The sequence below is a fragment of the Botrytis fragariae genome (assembly GCF_013461495.1).
Source record: "Botrytis fragariae strain BVB16 chromosome Unknown tig00000050, whole genome shotgun sequence".
NCBI classification, from domain to species: domain Eukaryota; kingdom Fungi; phylum Ascomycota; class Leotiomycetes; order Helotiales; family Sclerotiniaceae; genus Botrytis; species Botrytis fragariae.
The window spans coordinates 1,193,150-1,213,122 of NW_023500992.1; the positions used below are offsets into that span (position 1 = coordinate 1,193,150).

Here is a 19,973-nt window from a genome sequence, read left to right on the forward strand (position 1 = left end):
TCTACATTATACATTATCCATGGCCCGCCCATACACAAAACCTCCAAATGCAATGATAGCGCCCAACGTATGAACTTTTGAGATTTATCCATCAAACTTACATCTATCCTTAATCTTTTAAATTCTTGAATAGTCATGCGTAAAAATGCTCACCCTCATCAGTAGGCATATCAGTTTAGTACGCCGCCAAAGCGCCACCTGATAAAATCAATACATCCCCCCTCCCGAAGAAGACTTACAGAAATCACTAGACTTGAGACGTACAGATCATCGATAGGGAAAAAATGATACATCTCCCCCCCAAAAGTGATAACGGACGCGCAAAAATTCTCTTATGTCGGGAGGCAACCTCTGTTGAAAAATGCAACCATGATGGAAAAACAAGATAGAGACTACTCATGAAGCTTGCAGACACATTCCTACTGATATCTTTGACTAGATATTTGTCACCTGGATCTTTTCAAATCTTTGGAGATGAGAAATCACCACGATTAGACTCATCTTTACAGAAGTATGAATTATATAAGCAGATTACTTTTGTACACCGCTTTGCACTTCTGCCACTGGGCCACCCACATCATTTGCCCAACATCCTGTTTAACAATCTTTCTCCACTGAACAGAGAAAGATCGTGGCCCTTAGAGAGGCTCGTTTGTAACGATCGGGGCTTCGGGGATCACCCCCGTCGGCATAATTATATATCTCCTTGATGGGGACAAGCTCCCAAACCCCTAGCCCCCGATAGCATTCATGCTTTCCGAACTCGTGACCTTTCGGAATTTAAAAGTCGATTTGTTGCATATCTGTATCTGAATCGGTAGTACTTATTCACGTATTTTAAAGTTTCCGTCTTGTTATATAGGAAGATTGATAAGTTGATACGTTTCGGAAACAAAGACAATGATAGCATGAAAGAGTCTTTCTCCAAAATTCTAGTAATACATTCATAGAAGTAAAGTTTCTGCTCATCCACAAACATACCAACACCCAGTATTTCATTCCAATTCATCTGATCGTGCAAGCAGCTCTATTCACAACCCTAACCTGCCGCCTCAGCCCAATAACTACCCCCAGTCTTAGCTCCCAACTCATTCCCACTAGCCGGCACAACCCTCTCGTCAAAAATTACCGCTCTCCCCGCCAATCCAGTGATCGGCTGTCCACTCGCAGTGTTATTTCCAGTCCCATTATAACCCACGTACTCACCCAAACTCGGGGGCAAATCACTGATTTGTGTTCCCCAACTACTCTCACTGCTTCCCAATACCAAAACTAATTCCTTTCCTTCCGTAAAGAAACTGTGATCGATCCAATTCTTGGTATAAGGTTTCCCATTCAATGTTGCTGATTGAATGTATATATTTTTATATGAGGGGTCAAAATTGATATTTCTGATCGTCGCGGTTTTGTTTGTGAGAGGAGAGGTAATGGATGCAGATTCGAAGTATGGAGGGATGATAAGATAGACATCCTGACCTGGATTGGGGAAGAGTCCCATCATACTGAAAGCGACGAAGGAGCCCATAGCACCAGAATCGTCATTACCTGGCAGTCCATCGTTTGTGGGGGCAAAAAATGATGGGATGTAGAAGTGGGAGCGGCGAGCTGAGAGGGCTGGACGACCGGCGTAATGGTATTGATAGACGGTGAGGAAAGCGGGCTCGTTCCCAATGTATGTTATGTTATTATCATGGAGATAGTCTAGACGTTTTACAAATGCTGCGGGCCCTCCAAAGGTGGTAATGAGACTTGCTTGATCGTGGGGTACGAAACTGAGGATGCAAGTTAGGTTCTGGGTGCTTCAAATCTGGCAAGAGATTGAAAACAAACAACGGTACATACAATGAATATTCCCAAATGCTACTTTCAAAAGTTTCGGCACCTGAGTTTTGCAATGAGCAAACACTATTGGGATTGTAGTCTATATTGCTGCACTTTAAAGGATCTTGTAGTCCCCATGTTTGATTGAGATACTTTGGTTGGAAGAATCCTTTGAAGCCTGTATTAGTACCATTCGTGAGGTATGATGTTTGTGCATCGTTATATAGGTTTTGCCAATTTTCGCTTCGTTCGAGATACTTCTGGACATCTGATTCGCGACCTCCTAGACCAGCGCCCATGCTTGCAATCACAAAATCATTGTAGCTATATTCAAGCGTTCTGGAGACACTTCGTGTCATGGTACCAAAGCCCTTGTAGTCAACTATATATTATTAGTTGAAACTCCTTGACAAGAAGACTGTTGAGAAGTTTGTAAAACTGAGACATACAATCTTGAACGGGTATATATCCAAGTGCTTTCCATGAATCCAGACCGCCTCGCCCCTCACTTGACCAATCGTAAGGTTCGACTTCCGCATCCTTGACAACAGCCTCGTAGCCAAGATCCCAATCTATACCTTCAGTAATGCCTTTGATGTAAACATCAGCGAGGATGTTGTCTGCATTTGAACCACCTTGTGTGAATCCTTTACATAGACTCATACGGCAGTCAGGAAGCCATCCTTCGTGAACATCTGAGATTGATATTAGTGGATCACGTGTTGTATAGATGCGGGGGGACACCAACAGGTATCGATGAGCGAACGAACCATTCTAGCCACAGTGGAAGGGTCCAACACTATCAAGAATGGTGTCTGAGAACGGAACAAATCCCAAATGCTAAAACGGGGTAAGCAATATTTTCAAGGTTGGTGATCAAAACCTACCAGTAGAAGGAGTCAAAGTAGGGTTCATCACTCTGCCACAACGGATTTTCACCGGTATAGTCTTGTGGATTGACCATGGTCCTATAAATTCCACTGTAAAAGTTTGTCAGAATCGAAGAGTCAATTCCTGCCGTCGAAACTTTAATGGGCGAGATCTTGTTGCGCCAGGTAGTCTCTGCGGTGTTCTGTACAGCAGCAAAGTCGAAATCGGGAATTTCTGCTTCAGCATTTGCACATGCTTGATCGCTGCTAATATAGCTGACACCAACACGTGCCAGAATTCCATCGCCGGGTGACTGAAAACGAACAAATGCTCCTCCCGGAAGAGGATAGCCATTAATTGAACGTGAAATTTTGAGATCCTTGACATCAGCACTAGCACGGCTGTTGACAAAAATACCATTGTCTCGAATGGAAGCACCCGAAAAATCTGCACAGAAGTACAGAACGTAATTTCCACTGCCAAAACTAGGCAAGAATTTGCCATTCCCGGTCATTCTTCCAGTAGTAGCATCAACAGAGACGCTGGCATTATCTTGACGAGAGTCAGACAAGTCCGTCAAATCCATCAAGATTAATGGGCTGGAAGCATTTCCATTCGAAGTGGTTGGGAATTTGAATCTGAACAATGATGTATGTTGTGTTGTCGTCATATCCACAGCAACACCACTGGATAATGTAAGTCCAAAATATCCTGGAGATGCCTTGACTGAATCTGCAACGAAAGGGGTGGCTCTTGATTTCTTTGGATAAGTACATCCGTCTACAGTATCTCCCTTGCATCCGGCATAAGGAAATAATGCAAAGTTCCCCAAAGATGGAGAACCTCCGGTTCCAGAATCATGCATACTAGAAAACCCAGTAATATTGCTACCATCAGTCGTGAAACCACCCTGGTTGCTTCCAGAATTCGTATCTGCCACAGCTTTCGCCATTCCTATAAAGCCGTTAATACAAGATTGATCTATATATTGAAGCGATGGACATTTTTCCAGTCGATATCCCCATCGCAGTTTCGATCGGAGGCTGACGGACCTCACGGTCAGTCTCATTAGTTGCTTACCAAAAGGAACTGTTGCACCAGGAAACACATTTCCTTTCAAGATGCTGTCAGCAGGAATAAGAAAGGTTGGCATTCGAGAATCGAACCTCCATTACTACTTCCAATCAATTGATCAACATAATCGAGTACATCGTACATCGATGAGTTAGTGGTACCATTCTGACCCGCGACCAGGCAAAAAACCGTGCAGAGCACGGTCAAATACAGACTGTTAAAGAAAGCCATGACTGGCAGTAAATGAAAGCAAGTAACACAGAGACTGTCACCGTAAAGGAACCAGAATAAACAGAGCCCGGACTTTATAAGATCTACTCGACCATCTTATAGTGTGCCCAAAGATAGGGGTACAGAACCAATGCTGCACGTGCAGTTGTCCTTGCCCATAAAGGCCGCATATCAGTTCCCATTAAGGAAGCTAATAAACCCTAATCATACGTTACAGGAGCTTTCCTGGTTGACAAGTGAGTTGCAATAACTTCACGAATGGAAATGAAATACATGCTTTAATTTAGCAGATAGAAATAGTGTATGTGATATGCAGGGGAATCCGGATTGTGTGGTTACAGTGCTAGGCGCAACAGCGAATGAAATGCATTGTTCAATATATCTTCGACACGATAAAAATGTCCCCGCGCTCCTTATGCAGGTCCCCCGCAATCATCTGCCGGGTATTCCGCACTATCGTTCTTGATAAGGACCAACACCGGTAGATTAGACCTTCAGGTTAAATTAGATCTCTTGTCCATCTGATAGATGTTCTTCGATGTTTGTCTCTATTTCCTGACTTGGTCCTGAAACCTTTTCAAGGATGCGTGCCGATCATACCAGCCAGATCGAACAACGACTGGATCAAGAAACTAGAACTCATTTCCTGTGTGTAGAAACTATGCAGCTTCTTGTTTGCTCGCATCTCATGATTCAATTGAACCCGTTGTTGTAGCATGTTGTACTGCAGCAGTTCATGTGCGCTGCTGTTGTGATCAAAATCCACGTTCTGTATTTACTCAGTCATGCATTAGCGTTCCTCTCCGGTTGTGAAGCCGATTAAGTATTGAATGCTGTGTCCAGAACTATGGAAGACGGTGCAGATAGAAGAAAAGCAGAATGAAGGGGATGTTGAGAGGGGGGTGGGAGGCATTTATCCTGATGATTAGATATCGGCAGAACATCGGTTAATCATTCGTTAATCAAGGTCGAACCCTCAATACCAGTCTCAGCACCCAACACCCACAATGAGCGAAGACCTACTTAACGAGATTGAAGCCATAAACTCCATCTACGATTCCTCGACTCTTACTTCCGCGCACGAAATTCCAGATGAAATTTACATTCTCGCTCTCCCAAATCACGCCACCTCACTTCGAATACAATTCCCAGCAGCATACCCAGATGTTCCACCTATAATATTGGGAGCACAGAGTTCTGGAGAGAATGCGAAGAAGGGTGATGCAGGGAAGCTGGTAGATTTCGTGAGGGATATTGTGGGGAGAACTTGGAAGGTGGGAGAGGTTTGTCTATTTGATGTTATCGAGGAGGTCGAAGAGGGGTTTGGCGCTGGAGAGGAGGAGGACGATGGAGGAGACGAGGAAGGAGAAGAGTTCGCAGATTATGTGGAAGGTACAGCCGTTGAACGTAAACGAGATACTTCGAATGGGGATATAGATATCGAACCTCCCAATTGGACACTTTCTTCAGTCACCACCGAACTGAAATCCACATTCATCGCACGCTGCATCTCCGTTTCTTCTCCTGCTCTTGCAGCTCAATATATACAACATCTCCTTGCTTCGGACAAAAAAGTCCGTTCTGCAACCCATAACATCACAGCATGGCGCATCAAAACACCGGAGGGCATAACATACCAGGATTGCGATGACGATGGAGAATCTGCGGCGGGAGGAAGAGTTCTGCACTTAATGCAGCTGATGGATCTATGGAATGTGATGGTGGTTGTTACAAGGTGGTATGGAGGACAGAAATTAGGAGCGAGGAGGTTTGCTGTTATCAATGCAGTGGCAAGAGATGCTTTTGTGAAGGGTGGATTTGTGGTTGAGAAGGGAGATGGAAAAGAGGGAAAGAAGGGGAAAAAGTGATAAGGGGTGAGGTTAAGCTTGAGAGAGGTATGGTATACTAGGGATCCAACTTTGGATATTCATATGCTTTGGCTATATGTGCAGGAGCATATGACATTGAATTTCCTACGAGCTTCAACCCACCAAGTCTACAATACATCCAAAGTTACAACCAAAGTACTACTAAGTAAAAGGGCCAAAACAACCAGGACATATGAGGTACCGGGCTCCAGCATAACGAAAGTTACTCTTCGTAGATTCTTCTCCTATCTAAGTAATGTATCTACTCAACCAAACCCTCGACTTTCATCCATACGTCCAATAGAGGATATTTGGCTACTAATGTCTTCGCAGAACCTTTGAAAAGATTAAATGACATCAACAGTGAGGGGATCATTAAATACATACGGATGATCAAATTTTATATGTTTTGAATTTGGAAAAAAAAGTATGTTTGCTTGGACGTGTTGGACTCACTAAACACTGTTCCGGGTCGTGGTTATATCTATCTACCCAAGTACGTGTGTGCCATATGATTTCCCTACTGATCATTCAAGTGGAGAGTATCAAAGGGACGGCTGTGAGAAGGTAAGTCATGAAAAGATGAAATAAACACCGCTGTGTAGATTGATTGACCCTGTTGGCCTGAGAATTGGAGGGAATCTCACACCTAAATTGGGGATATACCGTTTGAACATAGATCGAGGGTTGTAATTGGCCAAGGCTGATATTCTGAAGGCACAGTCAGATCATGCAAATATATTCTGATAGCAGTAGTAGGAGTGGGATAAAGTGGCGGACTTCAAGGTTTGATTTGATTACTAGATTGCTAGGTATGGTAATCATCAAGAGACCACTTACTCATTGGTTTAATTTGATTCACATCCACAATCACAATCATATTCACATTCACGTTTGCATGTACGTTCGTAATCACAGCAAACTCAATTTAAATGTTTGATATAAATCCATTGCAGTGAATGAAATCTCTATCTATGCATACCCGCCCTTCCTGCCTGTCTCTTTTGCACACCTGGTGATAATCCCCCGCCGTCCGTCCATCCATCCATGCACCAATCCCGTTTTCCAGTCATAAGTCATCATCACAAGAGCCTTTAAAGGCAACGAAGGTGTAGTATCACAAGAAAATAGAAAGAAAGTAGTAGAATAATATGTACAAATTGTAAAAGTGTCCACCCCATCCTGTAAGCAAACAAGATGGGACATGCAACGCGCGCTGTGCTGTGTGTGTAAATGCATCATGCCATGCTCAGAATCCATGAAGAAAATCTCATCTATCCCGATCGGATCCTCGATTCAAGAACGTCCTGCGAGCTCAAATCTCCTGTTCTCGTCATCTAGCCAACCAGGATCTGAGAGTGAATGAAGAAAACCAGCAAGCTGATTTAGTTAAACATCTCGGCACCCAGTCCCCGTCGAGCAACATGGCGCATCAATCCCTTTCCGTTTCTCTTGGCAATGACCAAACTCATCGTTTGGCCACTGGTGCAGGTGGTTCCGGAAGCCATCTGCATGACGACGCTCCAGGTGCCACTACCACATTGTTGATAAGAGGTTCCAGAAATGCAGTTAAACATTCCTTCACTTGTACAGGCGCCGGTGAGGGCTCCTGAAGAGGAAGTTGATGAAGCGCCGGTTCCAGCTGGTGCTACAGCGGAAGTAACAGAAGTTGGGGTTATTGGAACACTGACTGCGGTGGTAGCAACAGCGGGGACGACTCCAACTGCTGAAGTTGCTGCCAAGGTCGCGGCGGAAGTAGCGACACCAGTACCAGTAGCAATTGAGACGAAGACGCCTCCTGGAAGCGAACTTGCGGTCGCTGCGGGAGCTGTACCATATGAAGCCACAGCGGTAGTGGCTCCAGTAGGCTTTGCAGTAGCGGCACCACTGACAGCGGCAGCACAAGATCCAGTTGGTGCAGCGGTAGCAGTTGCAGTGGAGCCTCCATCATACTCAACGGAATCACCTGGGTTGGGGAAAGCCACATCCTTAGAATCAGCTGTTGAACAACCATTGCCGATGTTGGCAGTGAACATGTCTGGGAGAGCACTGAAAGCAGCTTGGTCGCGTGCAATGAGGTCGCTGCGCTTGCTGGAGCCGCCGGTGAGTGTAACGGGTGCACAATTCATGTACATTTCACGGTTTCCGACCTTGTTGAACCAAGTCCATGCGAGGGTTGCTTTACCAGCTGGAAGAGTTGAGGGAATGGTGAAATTGTAGGTATCTGGATCGACAGTATCTTTGTTGTCTCCGTTGTTTCCGGCAATATTTTTCATGGGGCAACCGCCGACGATGGAGTGAATGACTTTGAATGTGCTAGAGGCAGAGGGGGTTTCATCATAGGTGATAGATACTTGGCAAGATCCACCTCCGTGAACGGCACTGCCCTTGAATGCGAGATCATAAGATCCACCGAGTTCCATGGTGTTTTGAGTGGTGACTGCGTAGACTCCATCTCTTTGCTTGCATGGAAAGTCGGCTCCGCTTGCTTCCAAAGGAGAGTTGTTGAGAGTGTCGACTCCATATGGAACTGGGCTGGTCATGATCATGTGAGCATTACTAACAGCTACGAGAGCCAATGCTACGATGGATACTTTGGAAAACATATTGAATGAGTGGTTGAAGATTTTAATCGTGCCTGACGGAAAAATCTTTGTAGTTTGTTGTTGTATAGAGTTGCTCTATTTGTGCAGTGCAGTTGAAAGATTGTTGTTAAAGTCGAAAGATCGTGTTGTACTTGTAGAGAATGGATGTGGTTATAATCTGGAATGAGGAAAAAAAGATCGAGGTCAGTCGGAATGCCCAGTTTATATTATATTATTCGAGGAGGCTGACTGTTCTCGAAATTTACAATAGAAAATAGAATCACAACAATAATTAAACAATTGTTTATTGTTATGAAGCGAAAGGAATAGTAACCGAAGAGATTATTCAGATTATTCACTCTCTCAAATGACACTTCAATAGAGAATAATGATTAAACATGGTGTGTAAGCGAATCCTATTGTCTCATTCGACGACGACGAAACGAAAGACAAGAAAATAAAATGACAAAGGAATTTTCGAAATTGCAAGAGGATTCCACTTTGCGATAACGACAAGGACAAAGAAAAGATTCAAGCATTGTTTCACGTACCTTCAAAGAGTTTATTGTTTCAAGGTCGAAGAATTCGATATTCTTCTGAATGTGTCGGTAAAGGAATGGAATTCGTTCTTTCGCTGAAAGTGTCTGAAGGAATGTAGTAGTATTGAAAATTTTCTCTTGTCACAGACAAATGAGAAATAGAAATACTCGAAAAGATGGAAGACGAATTTTACAAACAAAAAGGTAAATGCCCTTTGAAGGAAGAAGCAAGTGCTCGAAGGAGAGTTGGAATTGAGAGAAGGATGCCGAGATAATTCAAGGTGGGACGGGCCTGACCATCTTATATCTCTCAGTCTGAGAGTCGATCAAGATATCTCCAAACGGGACATGGGTGAGAAGGACTTCCTTTTCGGCCCAAGAGAATAGTGAATTGCAAGAACTGCAGCAAGGAAGGTCGGAAACCATGGCTTAATTGGTCATAGTCGCCCGCATATCTTCTGTCTCTACCTGGTCGACAAACGTCCCATGTGGGAATTTCAAGGGTCTCAAGGATCTAAAATCCACTACATTTAGATGACCCATTCTCGCAAGGCTAGAGAAATGGTAGCTTGACATAATACATAGCCAGTTGAAGTGGCTATGTGATCGAAGAAGAAATACATCTGAAGCATTGGTACTATTTCGTACCATTTAGGATGAATGTGGATGATTTTGAATCAGTATAGATGGGATGTGGTTTGTGTGGTTAGCACAGACGTTGAATGATTGAGAATCTGCAGGGGAAAATGGCATTTGATAGGCTCTTGTACCTTGCTTCGGTTAATGGCGAAACCTCATGCTGTGCATGCTGTGCCACTGAAAGGACGAATCTCTGGAATTATTGGCCCCTGAGTAATATCCACAGTTCTCAAGGAGTAGAGAAAATGTATGGAAGAGTCAGGTTTATCGGCATTATTCGAATTCATACGAAGATCAGAAGGAAGAGAGGGATACCAGTCAATATTTTGAATCATGGATTCTTAATGGATGATTTTGTTTTTCTTGCATTCTATCGCGTTGAGCCTATGGATTGAAAATCATCCGTTGGGCTTGAGAGGGGTTTCGTTTGGAATCAGAGCCAACAAACCGATCTGAATTGTACTGCATTGCCGTTGCGCGTATGCAAGAGGCCTACATAAGTAGAGGTCGACAGCAGTCCATAAGCCAATTACGTGATGATGCAGTTACTTCGTAGGTATCCAAACAAAATCTTTTTGTTTCTGTTCCTGCAGCCCGAACCCCTGGATTTTCATGATTTTCCTTTTATATGAAAAAACCCAATCGTCTTGCATATACGCTAAGATATGAAAGTCCCCCTTTTATCACAAATAGTCCTCCACACGGGAGCTGGGAATAAACATCTTGGCAGGGGCTAGCCAACTAAGTTAGTGTATGAAGGATTCCCTTTACAACTGGATAGGTTGCCGCCACGGCCGTATACGACGACTCGTGAGAGTCTATAGTATCCACCAGCAAATAACGCAAAAGAACTTTTGACTCCATAGATCGTATTCTTGAATCCTTTGACCCATGACCACCTGATCTTTAGGCGCCAAGAATAATTCACATACCAGTATTGCACCTTCTAGTTTTATCGTGAATCTATTTGTTGAAAATGTCCAAATGTTTCTCGTTCATTCACTTAGATGCTTGCTCATCCGAAGAATTACTTCGGAGTTTGTCGATCATGTTAATCAATCCTTGTTGAATGGATGCTCTATTAACCTTGCCTCTCGCGGTTAAGCTGATCGTGAAACACACGTCTCGACTGTTGATGAATAACATTTCGGAGATTTTGCGGATGGCCGGTACTTATTGACTCTTGAGGGGTCCTATAGGCGGTTGAAATCGTCATCGTGATTATGAGACGCCGTAAATGACCCCAATCCTACACTAACTCCCATAAGATATGATTATAGATAGAAATTCTTGGTTGGTTATCAAGATAAGCGCGCTTAACAGAATTGTTACTTCCCCCACTGTGGGGGCCATTCTCATCCTTTCGGGTTTCTTTGACCCTTTTCACCCTTTCAAGCCGGAATCTAGGTCGCCATCACGGGCTATTGTACAACATTTGCATCCTTCCTAGATTGAAACAAATAACGTCCAGGTTCCCCACTGCACGTGCCTTGTCTGTCGCATAAGAATCTGATCGCACAGCCACATGTACTCAGTTCGAGGTTATTCCTAGATGTCTCGAGTAGATCAGTCAAATTGAAGCTTCGTTTAAGGAACGTTATTCATGCATTTCTTCTGTTCGTCCGGTGGCAAGACCTAGATCGTCTTTACAGTCGGAGAATTCAGCTGATCATGGAGCTGGGGGTATTGTCCGAGTGGTGGGAAGTGGAAACATTTCGTGCTTGATCTATTTAGTATCTCGAATGCGGTTGTGGCGAAGGGATATCTACTAGCTAAATGCTGGGAATCTTTCATATGTCAAATTGTCTGTTCTCATATTGGTCTTCAATGACTCAAGAGATACATTTTGGGCTGAGTTGGTATGAATACCTAAGCTCGACAGTGCCATGATCATGCCTTCGTAAAGTTGGATCTAGCATTCTGTCGTATTGTTACTATCGTCAAAACATTGCCATATTCCTATTCTGCAAGTTGAGCTATGCTTGAGCAGTAACTCAAGACTATTCACCTCAAAAAGAAAGTCCTGCATCACGCCAATTTAATCTATACCTCTCTGATTTAATTTCAACACTTTTACTCTCACAACGACTTCAAAGGCCGTTCATACCTTCCCATATTCGCCCCTCACTTTTACCAAAATCCTTCACATGCCCCATTTCAAAACTTTTAAAAGTTCATCAATTGTCTTTTCTTCGATTTCATTTCCACAAGGTTACTTGCCAATGCTTGGAAGCGCTCCTGTCAACCCTCTCTATTCACCCTTGCCAAGAAACTTCAAATCCTCCCGTTTCAACTTCCAACAGTATGCCATTATATAAATTTCTTCCATCCATTGGATAGCCAGCATTGTTTATTCAAGTCGTGGGAGACTGTCAATTACGGGAAATAATGCTAAGGTTGGTCGATGGTGCATGCCTTCGTCGTTTTCCTAGCAAGTATGAGAGCTTCAGAACGGGAATATTATATAAAAGAATACTGATTTCTTAATAGTTTAAGGTATCGTGATAAAAAAAACTGAGCTGTAGCACTATGTTTTAAATCAAATATTTGGGATAAGGGCTAAGGTTATTCATATCAATACAATATCTCCATCAGATCATCCCTCTTTTCTAAAAACAAACAAACACAAACCCCTGTATCAAATTCCAAGATCCTTCTCAACGCCGAATTAAAATTAAATTTCCCAGTATCGCATTGCCAGCTTCTTATGCGTCCTCGAATTTCCAAACTGCTCGACTGTCACATGTAAAAATTAGTAATTTGTCTCACAAAGGTCGTGGAAGAAAAGAAAGGGACAATAATACCAAACGCCACATCTAAGTTCTCTCCCTACTTGATTTCTCATCCACTCCTGAAGACATCCGTTACAGATATTTTGCCCACACTCCGCTCGACACCAATCCGCGTCTTCATGTCGGTGGATGGGTTCGAGGCAGGAATAACAATCGCCAAGGGGCTTACGTTGGACTTCGCGTTGAACAGGACGAGGCCGGAATAGTTGCGGTACTGCAAAAAGATACGGCACTTGTGCTTGTCGCCCATTCTCGACCCTCCGCAATGCTCTTAGTGCTGCTCGTTGTTGTTGTGCTTCTGCTTCTGCTTCTTCTTCTCTTCTTAGTTCTTCTTCTTCCTCCTCTTCTCTTACCAGCCTTAATGCAAATTCTCTATCCATCCTCATCATTTCTTCTCTTTCATCGCGAATTCTATTCGCTTCCCGTTGTCTTTCTCTTTGAATTCTCTCGACATCTCGTCGTCTCTCCTCCTCTTCTCTTCGCCGCATTGCTGCTTCTCGCTTCTCCCTCTCTCTTGCTCGCCTCTGTTCCTCTCGTATTCTCTCATATATTCTCCTCCTTTCCTCTACCCGCATCGTCAATTCCGCTCTCTCTGCCTCATCGCGAGCCAGACGTTCCTCCAGAACCCGTATTTGATCCGCAAATTCTATTGGATTCAATTCGAGACACTGAGAAGCCCATTCAGCAACAGCTGGCTCCACGTCCGCAACAGGTCGATATTCCCTCCTCCGCTGTACCATCTGCGCCGGCTGTTGCCTTCCATTATTTCTCGTCGCTGCTTGCGCCATCTGCACCTTGCACCACCACTCTTTTTCTACTTTTTCGATCTGAGAGTGCCCTCCTCCATCTTTGTGTCTCCAACAAAGTACTTCATCAAGTAGCTCTTTTATTATTCCTTTTAGCCGTCTTTCATTGTAGCCTTGTCCAGAAATAGGTAATGCTGAAAGTTCATCTAGTAATTTGGCTGCTGTGTTGCATTTTAGCTTCCCAATAGCGTTGTGGCATCTGCGATTCTCGGATTTAGTTATGCCCACGCAAGTGAATGAAGTTGTGGCATTCGGGTCAATGGAGAAGGTTTCTCGAGCATCCCATCGTGCCATTGTGAATGGCTTCTTCGATAGGAAGATTGTTGTTTGTTTCGGACAGATGGTTTTGTGTATTTTATGTGGTGTTGAGGATTTTGTTTTTGAGTGATCAAAAACATAGATACGATTAACAAGATGACACGAGGGAAGGAAAGGAAGTGTGTTTTTGTGTCTGTGAATGACAATTTAAAACTTCCTTTCAGATGGAAGTGTTTCATGCTCGTTGCAGCTAGAATGTAGGTCGAATGTACGGCTGCATGCCATGCATATTCTGTATCAACTCTTTTGCGTACTGTGTCTCTCGATATAACTTGTGTTGACCTTGATATTGTGATTTCCAGTTGTCAGTATTCCCCAAAAAGATCAGATGACTATCCAACTATTTATTGGGGTTTCCGACCTACATTTTAGGATTCTTCTGGAAGGTGGTCAACGATGTGGCCGTTTCATCAAATGAAATACCCTAGACCATCTATCCGATTCACGAAGAAATCTCTTACAGATAACGGTTTTGCCATCTTGATCTAGATTTTGAAATGGAGCAAATGATTCATGTTCACTCAAGGAGATGAATTCGTATGTATCAGAACTAGGACCTTGTGGATTAAACTCGCGATCACACTTGGGTCTGCAAATTTACTGTTCTTTCTTGACTGTTTGAATTTTTAGTAATTGAATGGAGGATTATTTTCAGACGAGTTTCAGATGTGCATTTCACCGTTTTGACTTGATAATATTAACGTATTTTCTTTTCTGAGACAATAATCGATCACTCTATGAGAGACCCTTTATGAATTGCATAACGATTACATTCTCTACTGGGAGAGCATGGGTGATTTTGTAAAAGTTCGAGAATACGAATTACGCTGAGAACTTTTAGTTTCACTGTCGGATCAGGCATTGGGCATACATCATCCCACCTGAAAGAGGCTGAAGTTATTGTATATGAGACAGGTACTTCAGCTCGAGATGGGAAGGTTTAGTGGCTCGATTTCAGAAATTGATTTATTATGGTGTCATTCTGGGAACCTGGCTAATACATTGCTTCCCCGGAAGCTTTCCTTTCTTCCTTGAAACCCTTCTTGACACTCACAACTTAAAGACTCAAGCTCGAGATTGGATCGATAGGAATTTTGAGTGAGTCACAAACCCTCCGCATATCTATCACAGAAAGACTGACTTGCAAGAGAACTCATTCTAAGAAGTTCTCCCAGAATTTGGAGAAGTCACCAGGAATCCCTTGCATTTAGGAAAGCATCTGCAAGAATCTACGACCTTCATAATGGAGAACACAGCCCCACAGCCAACTAAGACTGGTCTTAAAGATTTCAACGTCGCTTCGCCTATCGAATCCGCATCCTCACCTTACCAACTCTATTACATTCGTTTTTATTCTCCAAGTAGAATTTCTCGTACCCCATCATCCTACGCTCGTGAGTAAAACTCTTTTCCTCGCGACTTTGTCTTAGGATTTTCATGTGGTGCAACTGCTGATTCCTCCAACTCTTTAGTCGGTTACCGTCCAAGATGGGGCAGTGGTCTCGTCGACGCATCTACCACAATCTACATCGGATGTGCACCTGGTACTGCCGGTAGAATTGAGGGAAAACCATACAGAAAAACAAACATCGCGGCGGAGAAAAGAGCAAGACAGGTAGAAAGAGCAGATGTACATTGGCTGGGAAAAATCAATGATGTAGATAGGGTGGTGGCAATTATGGGGAGGGTGAGCTGGAATAATGGCACGGATATTGGTAAGGCACAAAAGCTATGGTGTCAGAGAGTTGCTTTATGGATCAATTGGGATTGGACATGGATTGTTGCTGGATGGGTTACGTTGCCAAAAGATGAGGAGATGGCTAGGAGGGTTTGGACTTTGGGAAGTTGAGGTATTGCTGGTGCGTATGGAAAGCTTGATGGAGCTCATAAACTGGTGTTTTGGCGAATTGATGATGGCAGTACTACTACCAATCAATTTACAAAGACTACACTTGTTGATGCTTCAAAAACTAGAAAGCTTGAGATAGATTCTCCTTTGAATGTAAAGCGTTGATTTTACCATAGCCAAATGACTACGTGATGAACTCATCATAAGTCTTGATCTCGGAATGGCTTCAATGAATCTGAGAATAGGGCACACCTTGAATGTACAAGGTGATCTCTCAGATGCGCGATGATCTTGCCTTTTGAAGGATATTTATTAATAGTATATGATCATAAGCAATTGATCAATTAGGCGCATGATACTGGCATGAAAGATGCTATGGTATGAATTATTCCCAATGTTCACGGATAGTGAAAGACATTGCTTACATAATATCCTTATCGAATGCTCCGCTTCTGATAAGTTGCAAAAATAATTTCATGTCCAAGCAAATTGAACTTCAAGAAACAACTTTTTTCTATCATTTTATTTCTATACTCACAAAACCAACCATGAAGCGTAAACTCGATGCCAATGATGTTCCTGTACCAACAGAGGGATCCGATACCACAAAAGAGAATGTCACTTTTGCTAGTTTAGGACTGGATGCGCGTTTACTTCAAGGAATCGCAAAGCAAAACTTTCAATCACCAACACTCGTACAAAGCAAAGCAATTCCGCTCACATTGGAAGGCCGCGATATCTTAGCTAGAGCAAAGACTGGATCTGGAAAAACTGCTGCTTACTTACTACCAATACTCCATTCGATATTAAAGAGGAAAGAGGTATGGTTTTCAATCGTCTTACGAAGTAATCACACAGACTGACCTTTTTAGCTCTCACCCACCCAATGCACAACCGCCCTCATTCTTGTACCTACTCGAGAACTTGCAGATCAAGTCTACAAAACAGTTGAATCTTTTACAGCATTCTGCGCGAAAGATATCCGAGCAGTCAACCTCACCCAGCGAGTTTCCGATGCAGTTCAACGATCACTTCTTGCAGACTCCCCAGATATCGTAATTGCGACACCTGCGAGAGCTTCATTGAATGCCAATACCTCTGCACTTTCTCTCGCAAATCTCACACATATGGTAATTGATGAAGCTGATTTGGTTTTATCTTATGGTTATGATGAGGATTTGCAAAATGTTGCAAAGATTATGCCCAAGGGTGTTCAAACTGTTTTAATGAGCGCTACATTGACGAGTGAGGTTGAAACTTTGAAAGGACTATTCTGTAGGAACCCTGAGGTATTGCAGTTGGAGGAAGCAGAGGATGAGGGAGAAGGCGTTAGCCAATTCGTTGTGAAGTAAATTGTCCACGAATTCTTTGCACGATCGATGCTAACAAGTAACAGGTGCGCCGAAGACGAAAAGTTCCTCCTAACTTATGTCATATTCAAATTGAAACTTATAAAAGGAAAATGTATCATATTTGTTGGTGACATCGATAGATGCTATCGATTGAAGTTATTTTTGGAGCAATTCGGAACAAGAAGTTGTATTCTCAACTCACAATTACCCGTCAACTCACGTATCCATGTCGTCGAAGAATTCAACAAGAACGTCTACGATATCATCATTGCTTCGGATGAGCACGAAGTTTTGGGAGATGAGGACGAACCCAAATCTGAGGATGCGGAAGAAGCTGACGCGGATGATGCTGGTGAAGAGAAAGAAGACGCAAAGGATGCAAAGAAGGAAATCAAGCAACCCTCGAAGAAGAAGCAAAAGACTGGAAAGAAGGATAAAGAATACGGAGTATCGCGAGGAATTGATTTCAAGAATGTTGCTTGCGTTCTTAATTTCGATCTTCCAACATCATCCAAATCATACACTCATAGAATTGGCCGAACCGCTCGAGCAGGCCAGACAGGAATGGCACTATCATTCGTCATCCCATCTGAACAATATCGAAAACACAAGCCGACTAGCATTGAATCGGCGAAAAATGACGAGAAAGTTTTGGCGAAGATTGTCAAGCATCAAGCAAAGAAGGGCAAGGAGGTCAAACCATATAATTTTGATATGAAGCAAGTAGATGCTTTCCGATACAGAATGGGTGATGCACTACGAGCTGTTACGAGTATTGCGGTCCAGGAAGCAAAAACCCGAGAAATTAGACAGGAATTGATGAAGAGTGACAAGCTCAAGCGTCATTTTGAAGAGAACCCAAGCGACTTGTATCATCTTCGTCACGATGGGGAGTTACGACCTGCCAGAGTACAAGCACATCTGAAGCATGTGCCGGATTATCTCCTCCCAAAGGAAGGCAAGAAAGGGATTACTGGTGGGGATATTGGATTTGTGGCAATGCACAAGACGACAGAAAATAGAATTAGAAAAGCTAGGGCGGCTCACAAGGCGAAGGGACGAGGAAAAGGAAGGAAATCAGACCCTTTGAAAACTTTCAAGGCGAAGTCGAAGAAGTAATTAATTAGCACTGTATTGAATAAGATACCATTTTTGTCAGGGCCACGGTCAAGGTAGTGTGATGATATGTTGTTGCGATGGCAGGCGTCAGTGTTTGGAACGCAGCTGTTGACTTTGATAACTGATTCAACAAAAGTCTCAATCTCGCAATCTGTCATCGCTTTACGGCATTTCATAGTTCTCATCTCCACACCTCCACACCTCTGTGCATATTGTTTATGATGAGTTTAGTCAATTCGAGTAGCTCCTCTGCTACCTTGCCATTGATCAAGGCAAAGATCACGATTACCCATCTCGCACGACTTCCAGAGAGAGCTTCCATTGAACTTTTCAATTTACGAACAGCACTCGAAGAACAGTACTCACTAGCATCTCCTTAGGAGTACTCGATGATCGTTGTCCACTGCGAAATACAAGAAACGAGATTGTGTATTGAAAATGTTATTATGTATGATTGGCTGGATTCTTGACTCGGTCGAGTCACATGCCTTGGTCCAATCATATCATCTGAAGTCGTCTCGTTCCATGATCGAGTCGTTATTGTTGCACGTCTGACCTTCGTGGATGTATCCAAGAAGCACACAAACGATAATTTGGTCACGTGATCATGACTGCAACAACGCTTTCGCTGGTTGTCATTAGAACTGTGCTCAGCACGGCATTTAATTGTGCTATAAAATGAAGTATATCTTGGAAGATGGATCTTCTTGCTAGTATTCTAAATGTATCTCAACTCGGCAGGAGCATTGGCATGAGTTAGCCTGCTTGAAACTGGATGAGTCGAGGTGATATAAATTGTCAGAAAAATAGATTCGGAGGTTGATCGTAGGGCCTGATATCTAGAATACAATTCCATGTTTTGATAAGTTTTATTCGTCAACTGGATCCATTCCTCGCCACATCTCTTTCTTTGACATATTGAATACTTGAAGTACAAGCTTTATTCACTCAGGTATAGAACTCTTAGATACTTTGTAAGTAGATGGATGAATGAGAATGAAAGAGGTTTATATGCCTAGGTATATCAATGAGTATTGAATATAACTAGCCATTCATCTCTTATGTTTATCTTGAATATTCTGGGGATCGGCCAGATGAATACTTATGCAGTAACAATAATGGCTACAAAACTGGATGATTGTATCAAGATGAAACAGATATTCGTTTAAGGAGCTTTGGACATACATTACCCATCAATTTTCTCCATTTCCGAGTACGAAAAGTGTGAGATGAAATCCATACAAGCACAACTTCAAGGCCTTGTTGAAAGTCCAGGTCAATTCACTAAATGGGCAAATTTAGAAACAATACTTTGTTGTAAATGGAACCTGCTGTAAGGTATCAAATTCAATTGTTGGGGTCCATGAGTGATTTTCAGACATATACACCGAAAATAAAACGATTCACTTTGTTAACCTACGAATAATTTATTCCTGATAGATAGATTACTACCACAATAACAGACGAATGACACTCCATCCCACATACTTCTGTTATGCAGATAAATTCCTACACTCCTCTCTCTTCACTTGAAGTTGTGAGTATATCCATAGTAGCTGGTAATCTGTGACAGCTTTGTTTCCCACTCACTGAAACGAGGCTTAACATATATTCTCAACTATGATTTCCTCAAAATTGTCACTTCTCTTTTCACATTTTGGCCTTGTGAACTTCATCCGAAAATAGATTTCGGTTGAGGAGCGGGGTAAGTGACCGTCTGAAGGTGGTTTGGGTCATCTACATTGACATGTATTCACCTAGCCGAATCTCGTTTAATTCATTCGAAGGAATCCTGAGGCTTATTCGAGGTCTGTTTCTCTTGCAATTTCCCCTCTTCTCTTTCTAACTTTTTGTTTTACATTTCTGCATCAGATTTATCCAGACTGCATTGTTCTCGGTCAACCTACTGCTCTTCACAACTAGTCTATCCTATTGGGGCGCTGGTCGTCGCACCAGTCAAGGTATACCAGTCTTCCTAAAATCTTGATACTATAACTTTGTCGCTTCACTTTCCGTAATCCAACCACAACCACAAAGCACCACCAGAATACGAGTAAGTTTTTTTCCTTTATCAAAACACAAGAAATTGCGATTTATTCTCTGCTCTCCT

The 19,973-nt window shown here is 42.9% G+C and overlaps 7 protein-coding genes across 7 annotated transcripts; 4 read left to right on the plus strand and 3 right to left on the minus strand.

Annotated features, from left to right (window-relative positions):
• Positions 1–1,039: 1,039 nt before the first annotated feature.
• Positions 1,040–3,996, minus strand: Bfra_004374 (putative alpha mannosidase family protein; the record flags this gene model as incomplete). Its single annotated transcript, XM_037334781.1, has 7 exons — positions 1,040–1,772; positions 1,843–2,203; positions 2,271–2,516; positions 2,570–2,661; positions 2,709–3,645; positions 3,772–3,804; positions 3,858–3,996. The coding sequence occupies 7 exons, from the start codon at positions 3,994–3,996 to the stop codon at positions 1,040–1,042; spliced, it is 2,541 nt and encodes an 846-aa protein (XP_037193315.1).
• Positions 3,997–5,003: 1,007 nt separating this feature from the next.
• Positions 5,004–5,864, plus strand: Bfra_004375 (putative impact family protein; the record flags this gene model as incomplete). Its single annotated transcript, XM_037334782.1, has 1 exon — positions 5,004–5,864. One exon carries the CDS (start codon positions 5,004–5,006, stop codon positions 5,862–5,864), a length of 861 nt encoding a protein of 286 aa, XP_037193316.1.
• Positions 5,865–7,249: 1,385 nt separating this feature from the next.
• Bfra_004376 (putative chitin- domain 3 protein) lies at positions 7,250–8,470 on the minus strand (the record flags this gene model as incomplete). Its single annotated transcript, XM_037334783.1, has 1 exon — positions 7,250–8,470. The coding sequence occupies one exon, from the start codon at positions 8,468–8,470 to the stop codon at positions 7,250–7,252; it is 1,221 nt and encodes a 406-aa protein (XP_037193317.1).
• A 3,831-nt stretch (positions 8,471–12,301) lies between these two features.
• On the minus strand, positions 12,302–13,519 carry Bfra_004377 (putative znf1p protein; the record flags this gene model as incomplete). The annotated part of the gene is made up of 2 exons (XM_037334784.1): positions 12,302–12,363; positions 12,589–13,519. 2 exons carry the CDS (start codon positions 13,517–13,519, stop codon positions 12,302–12,304), a joined length of 993 nt encoding a protein of 330 aa, XP_037193318.1.
• Positions 13,520–14,786: 1,267 nt separating this feature from the next.
• Bfra_004378 (uncharacterized protein) lies at positions 14,787–15,392 on the plus strand (the record flags this gene model as incomplete). The annotated part of the gene is made up of 2 exons (XM_037334785.1): positions 14,787–14,937; positions 15,016–15,392. The coding sequence occupies 2 exons, from the start codon at positions 14,787–14,789 to the stop codon at positions 15,390–15,392; spliced, it is 528 nt and encodes a 175-aa protein (XP_037193319.1).
• A 548-nt stretch (positions 15,393–15,940) lies between these two features.
• Positions 15,941–17,863, plus strand: Bfra_004379 (putative atp-dependent rna helicase dbp9 protein; the record flags this gene model as incomplete). Its single annotated transcript, XM_037334786.1, has 3 exons — positions 15,941–16,213; positions 16,265–16,740; positions 16,789–17,863. 3 exons carry the CDS (start codon positions 15,941–15,943, stop codon positions 17,861–17,863), a joined length of 1,824 nt encoding a protein of 607 aa, XP_037193320.1.
• A 221-nt stretch (positions 17,864–18,084) lies between these two features.
• Bfra_004380 (uncharacterized protein) lies at positions 18,085–18,299 on the plus strand (the record flags this gene model as incomplete). The annotated part of the gene is given in 2 exon segments (XM_037334787.1): positions 18,085–18,221; positions 18,233–18,299. The coding sequence occupies 2 exon segments, from the start codon at positions 18,085–18,087 to the stop codon at positions 18,297–18,299; spliced, it is 204 nt and encodes a 67-aa protein (XP_037193321.1).
• Positions 18,300–19,973: the final 1,674 nt, after the last annotated feature.